At 45.7% G+C, this 11,610-nt stretch overlaps 2 protein-coding genes across 3 annotated transcripts; both read left to right on the top strand.

Moving 5' to 3' along the window:
* Positions 1-15: 15 nt before the first annotated feature.
* xrcc3 (X-ray repair complementing defective repair in Chinese hamster cells 3) lies at positions 16-4,777 on the top strand. Its single transcript, XM_060041294.1, has 7 exons — positions 16-1,026; positions 1,134-1,271; positions 1,691-1,903; positions 2,091-2,245; positions 3,056-3,268; positions 3,887-3,933; positions 4,317-4,777. Exons 1-7 carry the CDS (start codon positions 972-974, stop codon positions 4,552-4,554), a joined length of 1,059 nt encoding a protein of 352 aa, XP_059897277.1. The 5' UTR covers positions 16-971; the 3' UTR covers positions 4,555-4,777.
* A 169-nt stretch (positions 4,778-4,946) lies between these two features.
* serpina10a (serpin peptidase inhibitor, clade A (alpha-1 antiproteinase, antitrypsin), member 10a) lies at positions 4,947-10,086 on the top strand. 2 transcript variants are annotated; one of them, XM_060041293.1, is made up of 6 exons: positions 4,947-5,100; positions 5,742-6,017; positions 6,479-6,769; positions 7,855-8,128; positions 8,711-8,858; positions 9,086-10,086. In XM_060041293.1, the coding sequence occupies exons 2-6, from the start codon at positions 5,750-5,752 to the stop codon at positions 9,269-9,271; spliced, it is 1,167 nt and encodes a 388-aa protein (XP_059897276.1). In that variant the 5' UTR covers positions 4,947-5,100; positions 5,742-5,749; the 3' UTR covers positions 9,272-10,086. The 2 variants fall into 2 exon arrangements, with proteins under 2 accessions (XP_059897276.1, XP_059897275.1); XM_060041292.1 differs by lacking the exon at positions 4,947-5,100 and adding an exon at positions 5,176-5,659.
* Positions 10,087-11,610: the final 1,524 nt, after the last annotated feature.

The raw sequence follows: 11,610 nt of genomic DNA, 5'->3' as shown, positions 1-11,610 counted from the left end.
GGTAGAAAATAACGGCAACTAAATTAGAGGATCTCAAATGAACTACCGGAAACTAGGGAAGCAGTTCGTCCATGTATGAGACAATGAGAGCGAAAGAGCCTCCTGAAATGTCAATGTTTGCTTTGTTTGCCAGGCAAACGTCATCTTTACTCATACAGTGGTCGGACGAGAACACGTAGTATATTGAGAAAGATATTGCACAAATCAAACGGAAATATCAGGCCATAATAACGCAAACGCCCATTAGAGATGCAAATATTCTTTATTATGAATGCATATTCCCTTGAATGTGGGTGGTGGTAGTCGATGCACCTGCAGGTCCGGAGGATAACTTACCGTGGGAGACGTACCAACACAAGAGAGGATTAACTTAAATGAATGAATGTAATTAACGTAGTTTGGCGCTGAAAGCGGTTATCTAAGTCCTGGCTGTCCAAACTGCAGTGTTTTCTCTGACTAGAATAAAAGCGTATTCCATCTTCGACGTGAACTATTGGATGCTAAGTACGGCGTTGGCCACATTGTCGACATTTAATCTTAAAAACCTTTAAAAAAGTACGTTTGTATCCTACTGTGAGGACTTTTTGTTATTGTTGCTCAGGCATCAGAGATGTGACGAACGTACCCGGTTGGAACAGTTAATTGTTTACAGGGGCGCGGTATAATCTGGACTTGAATGTTATGGCCGAGAAGCCCAGTAAAATTGATTTATTTTTCTTTTTTATATAAAAATACAATCTTTGTATATATTTCTTGATTTGAAATCTAAAAATTAAGCAATTGAATAATAAAAAAAACAACATATCGTAACGCACCCCTACTACTGTGATGGTTTGAACCCAATGTTCTGCATTTGCGCGATGTGATGACGTAATGTGACAATGTGCGGTAATATTTGAGTTTGTGTGTGCATGACTTTATTATTATAATATTATATAGTAAGTTAAGGGCAATTTATTGTTGAAAAAATAATGAGTATCGAACAACTTGAACTGAATCCTAGAATCATCAAAGCAGTCAATAATGGTAAGAAGGCCATGTCAGTGTCTCATTTCTGGGTTTATTTATTTTATTTCCAGTTTATGTGATGATCAACCATGTATAACTTGTGTCTGTGTATCTATATGCATAAGCTAACATTGGCGTAGCCAGGGACATTCTCAAGTTTTCGGGACCCGACCTGCAGCGACTGACAAGACTGTCCGCATCTGACGTTCATCATCTTCAAACCGCCGTAGCTGCACTTTTCTGTCAAAAACCACCCGTTTCTGGTAAGATGATTATCTATATTCACATGTCGATTGAGCAGACAGTAGCAGCCCAGGGGACTTTAACGTGAAAACAAGTGCTGCTCATTTTAGTTTAAAAGCAACAACCCCAACTTGTCACAATGAAGGATAGCTCTAGGAATTTATTATTTAATTTGTTAATTTGAGTATAATTTACGGGATAGAACATCTCAAAAACTTGTATTCTAGTTGAGAGGCAACAATAGAGCCAGAATAACACAAATCAAGAAATCGAACAAGTGAGTGAGCTAAGAGTGGGTGGGTCTTCAAGTGATTATTGAAGATGGGGAGGGATTCTGAAGACAAGATAAACATTGTTCTAATGTAGTATTAACACTGAGTTAAACACGTGTGGGAGCAGTGTATTGTTGATCATCTATTATAATTGTTATATCTGTTAGCTCTACAGCTTTACCGTGGGGAGTGTCCCGAGTGGGACTGTGGACTGCGTGTGTCGCTGGGGTGTCCGGTCCTGGATGGTGTGCTCAGAGGTGGTCTCCTTCCCTGGGGTCTTACTGAGCTTGCCGGGCCCAGTGGAGCAGGGAAGAGCCAGCTGGCCATGCAGCTCTGTCTCTCAGTGCAGTACCCAGCGCAGTATGGAGGACTGGGCTCCGGTTAGTGCACTGGCGGTTCCCAACCAGTTTCAAGGTTTGCTAAAAACATAACATATACTTCAGAGTGGAGAGTCGATCTAGGAATTAGTAATACAAGGTTATTCATTGACTTTTTGGGGGGTTTGCTTTGTTGGTTGTACATAGTGTTCACTATAGTGCTTACTCTAGTTCTATAACTGTGTTGCAGGTGCTCTGTACATCTGTACAGAAGACTCTTTCCCCATCAGACGTTTGAAGCAGCTGCAGAATGAGCAGCCCAGTCTGAGGAGCGATGTTCCTCCAGACGTGGTCTCCAGCATCTGCTTCTCTGACAACATTTACGTGGAGCATGCTGCAGATCTGGTAGGATACAGTGGAGCAGAAGGCCGATGTAGAAACAAGTTGCTGTAAAGCAACCCTAACCCTATAGATATTGATATCCAAATACATACCCCTGTACATGGCAATTTAGGGTCACGCCCCCCGTCGTCACAATGCCGAACTCGGACAAACAAACCAGACTAGATAACAAAAACATATGGAAAAAATGTCAGCTGACAGTATATCAAAGCAGGTTTTGGTAAAGTTTGGGCCATTTTTTTTTTCATTTCTTCCAGAAGCAATCGAAAGGGACTGCATGACCCTATGGTGGGGTATATTCAAAACTAAAAAGTACACGTAAGGTGACAAGCTTAAGTTCAGTTGCTATTCTGGCCTGTCACACATTCTGATCCACGTTACACACTTTTTCTTCTCCCGTTGTGGCTTGGGAAAAGGGATGAAAAAGGGTGTAAAATATACTACTACTATTTAGTGCTTTTTAAGTATTAAGACACTCTTATCCAAAGTGACTCGCAGGGAAACGAGACAGGTTATTAAAGTGCAGGTAGGAGGTTTGGGTTTATCTTACTGTAGGATGCCGACAGGGCCTTGGGGAAGGAACCCTAAACTTTTTGGCTGGGATTCTAATCATGCACCTATGTATTACCATTTCTTATTCATATTATTTGAGAAAATTCACAATTGTTGAGTATTCTTTGTATTATTTATAATGCTGTGATCGGCTGCCTCATTTTGTCTTGGTTCTATCGGTCTATCGGGCTAGGTCCATCTGTCAGTCTACAGGCGGCGCTGATCCCCAGTGTTCTCAGCAGTACTGTGTGCGGTCCCTAGGGGGCGCTGATGGCGTGTGTGTCCCAGAGGGTGCCGGTGCTGCTGGCCCAGGGCCGGGTCAGGCTGCTGGTGGTGGACTCTGTGGCCGCTCTGTTCCGCTCCGAGTTCCAGGCGGACCAGGGCCTTGAGCGGTCGCGCCACCTTACGGCCTTCGCCACCGCCCTGCACAAGCTGAGCGCGTCCTACCAGCTCCCCATCCTCTGTGTCAACCAGGTGGGTGGGTTGGGTTGGGTTATGGGTAGTTTGGCTCAGTCAGGTTAGTTAGTGTCTTTCTTAATGCATTCCCGTGTATCGAAAATGTGTGTGCTAGTTAATTGGGTTACAGTAAGTGCAATCTTTCTGTGTCTCATCCAGAAATTATTCAAGGGTCAGTTGGGTCCTTTTATGGTCCATTGGTTTAAAGCCTTCTTGTACTGTTTGTCAAGTCAGTAAGGTTAGTTATATGAGTAAGTTGGGTAGGTTAGCTTAGTCTGTTGGTGAGCCGAGGGCTCCGCCCGCCTACGTACTTCCGCTAAATTTCCATTTCCCTTCATTACTATGTCTGGGTTTGCGGTATATTCGCGGATTTTCTCCGGCCAAATTTTGCCGGTCCAATCAGCGAAGTGGCTGAGAACAATGATGTTGAGGTTGTGCGCTAGTTTGAGTTTTAGTCGATTGGTAATGACAGATCCAATAGTTTTAAACTCCAACAGACACCCACCTTCAAGTGAGCTAACGTTTGTCAACGGAGAGAGGCCAGACTCTCAAATAAAATGAAGTACAAGAGTCTGGTAGGACCAGGAAGGCCGAGGGGAGCTAGGCAAGTAAAACCGTTTTTGCTTTTCTCCCGAGGTGACTGATGTGATGGAAGGGGATTCTAACCATGATGCTGGGTTGAGGTACATTTCTCAACTTTTCTTTGTCATATTATTCACCTTATTTCTACTGTTGTATGTTTCACCTATTTAGCTGTCATCTAAACACACGTCACTCATAACACTAATAACGGGGCTTCTGCTTGTATGTACAAAGGCATGGGCAGTAGACTCATCTCACGAGTTTAGTCTGCTACCTTTTCCCTGGTGCATCATATATAGGAGCAGACCCATTATTAGTGATACGCGTGAACCCTTTGTTGTCCTATGATGACCCCTCTGTGGAAAGGCTCTATAACAGTGGTACAAAGGGGTTCGTCATGGGTCAAACACCTTACCTTCTGCTGGGAAATAATAATATGACACATATCCTTCATATCATCTGTGCGTGTATCTGTGCGCTTCAGACCAGTGGACAGTAAGGTGGTTCCCGCCCTGGGCATGGCGTGGGCCAATCAGGTGATGGTCCGACTGATGGTGACCCGCCTCCCAGGAGCGGTCTCCATGGGAACTCAGAGCAGCGCTCGCCGCCGGTTGGAGGTGGTGTTCGCTCCTCACCTGGCCAGAGACAGTTGTCTGTTTGGGGTGTGGAGGGAGGGAACCAGGGGGCTTCCTTCTCCCCCAACACAGGACGCCAGCTCATGACCACAACCCAATTCTGTTGACCACTCCCCCTTAACATACCGCCGCCCTTCATGCCCCCATGGGTCCGCCCTCTCGCCTCACCAGATGTATTGTGTGGAACTGATGATTATTTAACTCTTCTGCGAACATGTAGATATGTAAATGTTATCTTTTTTTATTTGATTAAGAATATATTGAGTTTTATCTTTGTGTTGCATGTTTTAAATAAAACATTCAACAGAAATGTGTTGGTTTGGTTTACTCCAAAGGCATTAAAAGATTAAAATAAAAAGCTTATTGGTTATTAGTAGTATCAGTTGTTTTTTATGGTGTAAGCCATCAGAAAGCAATTTCTTGCCCTGATATTAAAATTGTATAAGTGTTGAAGTGTTGACTCCCTACCGATTAAGGACAGGACTGAAACAGTGCCAACTAGCGGTCTGTGGCCATTCCTTCCTGACTCATTGCGTTGTTGGTAAAGGAGTATCGCTGTCTGAGGAATAACGGGTTTGATGACCGGACTGCTCGTATTTCAAAACATCGTTTGAATTGGACGTTGCTTCCGAGGTAAATTGTTTTAAACTTTTATTTCCGATAATTATCAGCTGATAGCGTTGTTTAGCAGCCTGTACACTGCACAGTGCGTGATGCTCGGGTGTTGTTTTGGTCGTTTTCGTAGGCCTTCGGGTGGTGGTCGTTCGCTATCTACCAGGGATCGATGCTCTTATGACAGGTTCTCAATTCATCACGAATTTGGGACGGTATCAATGCTTAAACGAATATATAAGCAACCGGGTGTTGATTCAAGCTGAGACTGAGGGAGAATTATAACGGCATTAGGGCAAGAGGGAGTTTTTAGATGTAGTAACTCCATCCTAGTTTTGTATTGATGATCAAATATTTTTAATCATTTGACTAGGGCATTCAATAGTAACGCGCGGTCACGTACACATCTGAATACACATAACATCACCACATGAGGGGTCATTTGTTGTGGATCATTTCCAGTCGTGCACATTAGGTCCAAACACAATGTAAGTGCGTGGAATCTACGCCCAAACTCTGATCGCAATGGATTGGATTCCGGTAAAAGTGCTTATTATCCGCCGGATACTACCACTCTCTGGTCAATTATTATTGATAGGTCGATAGATGAGGTTACGCTCTGATATCCTGACTAAGTGCTGCTGCCTCTTGTGTTCCTGTAGGCAAGAAGATGAGTGGAGGTTTGTGGATCCTGGGCGCTGTCGCGGCTCTCCTCTCCGTGCACTTAGCCAGCTCCCAGGAGCTGACCATTGGGAACGCGGTCTTTGCCAGCCGGCTGTACCGGGCGGTCTCCAGCCGCACGGACGACAACGTGCTCCTCTCCCCGTACACCTTGTCCGCGGCAGTGGCCATGCTTGCCAGCGGCTGCGAGGGTGCGACGCGGCAGCAGCTTCTGTCTGCGAGCAGTCTCGGATCCCTGGAGCCAACGAATATCCCAGGTAGACCTACTACATCCACCTCATAACATCTCATTTGAGAAGACACCTGTTTCACCACCATGCGTGATGTTGATTGGCTGTTGGCCATAACAATCCATTTCCAAATCAATACACTTTCCCGATACTAGCCTGCTAACTAGTAGGCATATATAGTGGTATTTCATAGGCCTAGATCTGGGTGGAACTCAGTCTTGCCCAGGTGAACGATGGATGTATCAGTCTACCGGCCTATAGACTGTGCCAAATGGTACTGGTAGATCTGCCCATTATGCATGCATAATTTGAGGGTGGCTCTTTGAATGGCTTATAATGGTTAATCAACATCACACCTTGTGGGAAAAAGGGGTCCCATTAAACATGGCCCTTGCTAACTATATATACGACGACTGAATATCAACAGTACTCCAACAGTACACCAATTGGAATGTTTAATGTCTGCTTGTTGATGTTTTGTGTCTCAGGTCTCTTCCAGGCCCTCCAGAACTCCATCACCAGGGAAGGGGGCTTCCCCCTGCAGCAGGGCCTGGCCATCTTCCCCTCCACAGCCTACACCCTGGCCCCCTCCTACCAGGAGCTGGTGGAGACCCAGTTCAGAGGCAAGGCCCAGGGCCTCTCCTACGCCTCCCGGATGGAGGCCATGCACTCCATCAACAGCTGGGCCCTGACCCAGACCGCCGACCAGGTCAAGGACGTGGTGGGCAGCCTGGATGCCGAGACCAAGCTGCTACTGGTCAGCGTGGCATACTACCAAAGTAAGGAGGGCCGGACGTTTACTGCCTTCTGCTCAGCCGTCTGAGCACATAGCTGCGTCATAACACAGTGTTGTTTACCCCTGCACCTTTTGACGGACGCGGACCTACGCTGTCATGGAGACGTTTAGTTCTGCCAGAGGTTGGCACCGTATTGCCCGTCTCTAAGAGGATAGTAAATACTTATTGGTTGAGCAGGGTTCGTGCCTCCTGTTATGGTAAAGGTTTGTTTTGGAGACAACTTCCGAGCAACAATAAACTGAGCACTGTATTTTCAGTTGGTTGTGATTCACCAACAGACGCAGTTTGCGTTTTTTAACTGCAAAATAAAAAAATATCAAGAGTGCTATTCATGACCTGATTAATCGTTGATGTATATTTTGGGTTAGAAAATTTAATACTGCCCCCTTGTGTTCACGTGAAGTAGCAGGCAAGTGTATGTAGGCACCTCTGTGAAGATCCGTGCTGTGTTCCAATACCCGTACTTCCATGAGTATACTTAAAGGAAGTACACTATCTGCACTATCCGTACTCACTTGAGTACAGTAATTTTTCAGATGTGAGTGCTGTTCCAAATCGAGTACTCCGTGGTGCACTTACCGGAAATTACGATCACGACTGCCGCCGCGGCTCCTCCCCCGCAATAAACATCCCGCTTTGAACGGTGAACTCTTTACGCCTAGCAGCTATAAAAAGCTATAGAAACTATAAAAACTACAAAATGTCTCTATTAATGCAGGCTATGTGGAAAATGCGCCGACTTTGGCTCAACCTGGCTCCGCCTCTTCCTCCACGTAGCTAAGATGGCTGCCGTTGAGTACGGAGAGTGTCCTTCGATCCACACTTCACGATTAGCCCATTTTGAGTACGGCATCCGGGTCCTTGAAGTATACTTCTTTTCGCCGGATCTGAATTGGAACGTACAGCGTACTCAAATTTTGAGTACGCAGTACGGACAGTACGGGTATTGGAACACGGCCCAGGACTTTTTGGTTGTTCTGTTGGAGAGTCCGTCCTCTGCCAATTTACAACCATAATATTCCCTCTTTTATTTTAAACAACGCCTTTTCACTCTCCTCATTCTCCAGCTCAGTTCTCCTTCCTCTTCAACGCCAGCATCACCCAGGACGAGCGCTTCTACGTGAACCGCTACCAAATCGTCCAGGTGCCCATGATGTTCCACTCGGGGAAGCACCACCTGGCCTATGACCCCTCCCTCAAACTGGGCCTCCTCAAGCTGCCCATGGCGGGCGGCGTGGCCATGCTGGTGATGCTGCCTGATGAGAACATCTCTGTGACGTCGGTGGAGGAGGAGTTCACAGCCGAGAGGTTCCAGGGTTGGCTGCTGAAGCTTAAGAGGACGTAGGTTGGCCCCACCCCGTGACCCTGTGACCGTAGGCATAGTGACCTGACCACCATAGGAACTAGGTGGCTTTTGTCTGAGAGTCCACACCCCGGGGATTGGCAATTTATCTACTCTAAAGTATCGATCCACTCCCCAGTCTCCTTCCTGGTAGACGGTACCTATTACTGGTAGGCTGGTGTTGATCAATCGATCACAGTGTTTTTCAAACTGTGGGGTTGGTCTCATAAGTAAGTTGCTGGACGGCCACAATGCATTCATTTCTTTATATATCTTTATATGCATGCCGACTTACCCTGTCCCTGTCATTTGATCATTGGTATGTTTGAAGGTGAAAATAAGAATACTATAAATCTTGGATATTGTAATGAGTATGTACAAATATTTGATGGGTCCTAGGCCATCATTCAGCCACACAGGTGGGTCACGGCATGGCAGTTTTTTGGCTCCCCTGATTCTATCATTAATCTGCGTGGACAGTCCCATTTGTGAGCTCACCTGTCTGGTGGTAAAGTAGGGCCCCTTGAATAGGCGTTAGGCGTTACTGCCCTTACCAGGCCACTGTGTCCCGGTCTCCACAGGAGGTTGGAGGTGCAGCTCCCTCGCTTCCTGATGGAAAGTTCCAGCAATCTGCAGGACGTCCTGAAGCAGATGAAGGTCACAGACGTCTTCCAGGACGAAGCAGACCTGTCCGGCATGACAACAGATGAAGGCATCCAGCTTACCCAGGTCAGTTGACTGACCTAAACCAAACTCAAAGTCTGTTTCACTGATTTTAAGTAGCCCGGGTCAGTTTAGCTCCCATTTAAAGTAGCATGAGTATTGTCCCTTAGGGGTAGGCAGTGTCTAACTGAGGGGACCGTGTTTAACTGGGTTAACCAGCGAGGGGAACCATCTGGTGTTACTAGTAAGCGAGTCGAGCACAGATGTTGAGTATGTTGGTGTTTTTGCTCTAGGTTTACCACAAGGCAGCCATCACGGTGGACGAGAGCGGCCCGGTCACCGGGCGCTCCCCGATGGAGATCTTTAACAGCCCTCCACCCCGGCTCACCATCAACAGACCCTTCCTCTTCATCATCTATCACGAGGAGACAGGCAGCATCCTTCACATGGGCCGTGTGGTGGACCCACGCCAAACATAGTCACCCACTGTCTGCTACCTAACCCAAACCCCAGCCAAGTATCCCTAACCCCCAACTACATAACCCCAGCCTCAGACACACATTGAGAACCATCGCCTATCTACTACCTAACCCTTAACCCTGAGAAGCTCAACCCCAACCACATAGCACCTAGCCCAACTACATAACCCCAGCCTCAGACACACATTAAGATAATCACCTATCTACTACATAACCCTTACCTCTGAGAAGCTCACCCCCAACTATCTAACCATGTCACACATATAGGAACCCACCTTCTTATACCAACTGAACAACCACATTATCACACAAACTCTATGTTTACATGCAAATACACTGATCCTAATCTGGTTAGGACAAACAGGCAAGTTATTAACTGTCATGTAAACATCTTAGGTCGGTAAGGAGAATGAATGTATTGCTTAATGCAGTTAAGGCGCTACGCTGTGCATGTAACCATGCTGACCTGGTATCTAATCGTAACCCCACTATCTAAAATAAACTAGCGGATTACATATAACATATTTCTGTTTTGTCTCCTAACATTTCTTGAATCGACTGAATGGTTAGGACCTTGTACGTATTTAAAACCGTTTTATTGTTGTGGTGTTTTATATGGTTTGTGTGGGCAAATCACAGATCGGCTTGCAAAACGAACAATCAAATGATATGGCTGCTATCTGAACCAATCAGATGAGGGTATTCTAATAATAGCAATTATAATAATAGAGCTTCTTGTAATGCTACGTAAAAATACTGTCTTCTGCAAGCATGTTCAGTTAATAAATAAAACTGATTAAAAGTGTGAAATCTGACCCTGTTTGAGTCTCGCTTTTTATTGGAGGTTTGTAATTGGAGTTGCTTCCTGTGTCACTTCCTAAAGTCAAAGTGAACTTTATTGTCAGCAACAACTTACATAAAGGGACGGAATTGCGTTGAACCATACTCCAAATGTGCTATTAATATATATACCACATATAGCATTTAACATAATAACAGTAACATAGAAGAGCAGCACTGAGATACAGTTACACTTTATTATGACTATAAGTTATTGTGCATAAAAAGAGCATTGTACAGAATGTTCATGGATTTACGTGAGTGAGTTGACGATGGCCTGTGGGAAAAAGCTGTTGCTGAGTCTGGTAGTCCTGCACCGCACGCTGTGGCAGCGCTTGCCGGATGGCAGGAGGGGGATCAGTTTGTGTGCTGGGTGGGCGGGGTCTTTGATGGTGGGCGGGGTCTTTGATGGTGGGCGGGGTCTTTGATGGTGGGCGGGTTCTTTGATGGTGGTGATGGCTCTCTTGCATCAGCGGGACGACGGGTACAGTTCCTGGATGGAAGGTTGGGCTGATCTGTTGATCTTCTCTGCTGTCCTACCACGCTCTGTAGCAGTTTCTTGCTCATTGCAGGGACAGACAATCTTTACGTTGAGGTGTTCAACTGCATTCTTAGAAGATAACGGAGATTGTAAGTTAAAGTGAAAAGGAAACTAAAGGGGGTCCAATTTTGGTGCCGAAACATTTTCACTTTTTGCGACTCGTGGATGTACTTTTGGTCCAGTAGTATTCACATGTAACTTTATACCTTAGTGATATATTTTATGTACGTGCTTTGTGTTCTGAAAACCCATTTATTCTCCATCCCGACCGGGCATGCGGTCTTCACTGCAGCTGCACCTGATACCGCTGAGCCAAACATGGAGTTTGAAGACTACACTGCCTACAGTAACCTGTCTGATGAGGAGCTCTTAGTTAGCCATCGAAAGAAGTCTCACTGAGGAATTCTATGAGAGCTGACACATTCCTCCCCCTCCTGATGCACCGGGGACATCGGGTCCAAGTCCAAGTCCACGCCCCTCTTTTAAACATGAGTATGAATCCCCCCCAAGTACACTCTATGTGCCAGCCTTTAGTCGAGCAACACTATCCCTAGATAACCCCAACCCTAGCAAAGCTATCCCTAGCTACACATACCCCTAGCACAATATGACTATTACTAATTAAAATACATTGAAATAAACATTTATGAAAGTACAAGTACCCCCCCCCCCCATTATACTCTTTAACTCAAAACATTCACTAAACAATTGGCAAAAAACGAACCCAGCCATGTCATAATACCGGAAGAATAATGTAATAATAATGACTCAATGAATAATGACTCGTCGACATGACTAATTTTGACTTAACTTGCAGTGACTTCACTGAGATGCAGATAATGATGCACAATCAGGATCAGGAAGCTTGGTTGGCTTTTCACCAGATGAGCCCAACCAACCATCCAGGACCTGTACCCGTCACCCTCATCACCCCCCTGTAGAGCCTTCTGGTCAGCAG

The sequence above is a fragment of the Gadus macrocephalus genome, chromosome 21 (assembly GCF_031168955.1).
Source record: "Gadus macrocephalus chromosome 21, ASM3116895v1".
In the NCBI taxonomy this organism is placed as follows: domain Eukaryota; kingdom Metazoa; phylum Chordata; class Actinopteri; order Gadiformes; family Gadidae; genus Gadus; species Gadus macrocephalus.
Note: the sequence above shows the minus strand (reverse complement) of the source record. Positions and strands in the feature narration are given on the sequence as shown.

Bases quoted from the DNA above. Each gene is read 5' to 3' on its own strand.
- xrcc3 (XM_060041294.1), top strand. From the start codon at position 972: ATGAGTATCGAACAACTTGAACTGAATCCTAGAATCATCAAAGCAGTC. The intron at 1,272-1,690 runs GTAAGATGATTA...TATATCTGTTAG, and splicing joins TCAAAAACCACCCGTTTCTG to CTCTACAGCTTTACCGTGGG. The intron at 1,904-2,090 runs GTTAGTGCACTG...ACTGTGTTGCAG, and splicing joins GTATGGAGGACTGGGCTCCG to GTGCTCTGTACATCTGTACA.
- serpina10a (XM_060041292.1), top strand. From the start codon at position 5,605: ATGGATTGGATTCCGGTAAAAGTGCTTATTATCCGCCGGATACTACCA. The intron at 8,129-8,710 runs GTAGGTTGGCCC...CGGTCTCCACAG, and splicing joins CTGCTGAAGCTTAAGAGGAC to GAGGTTGGAGGTGCAGCTCC. The intron at 8,859-9,085 runs GTCAGTTGACTG...TTTTTGCTCTAG, and splicing joins AAGGCATCCAGCTTACCCAG to GTTTACCACAAGGCAGCCAT.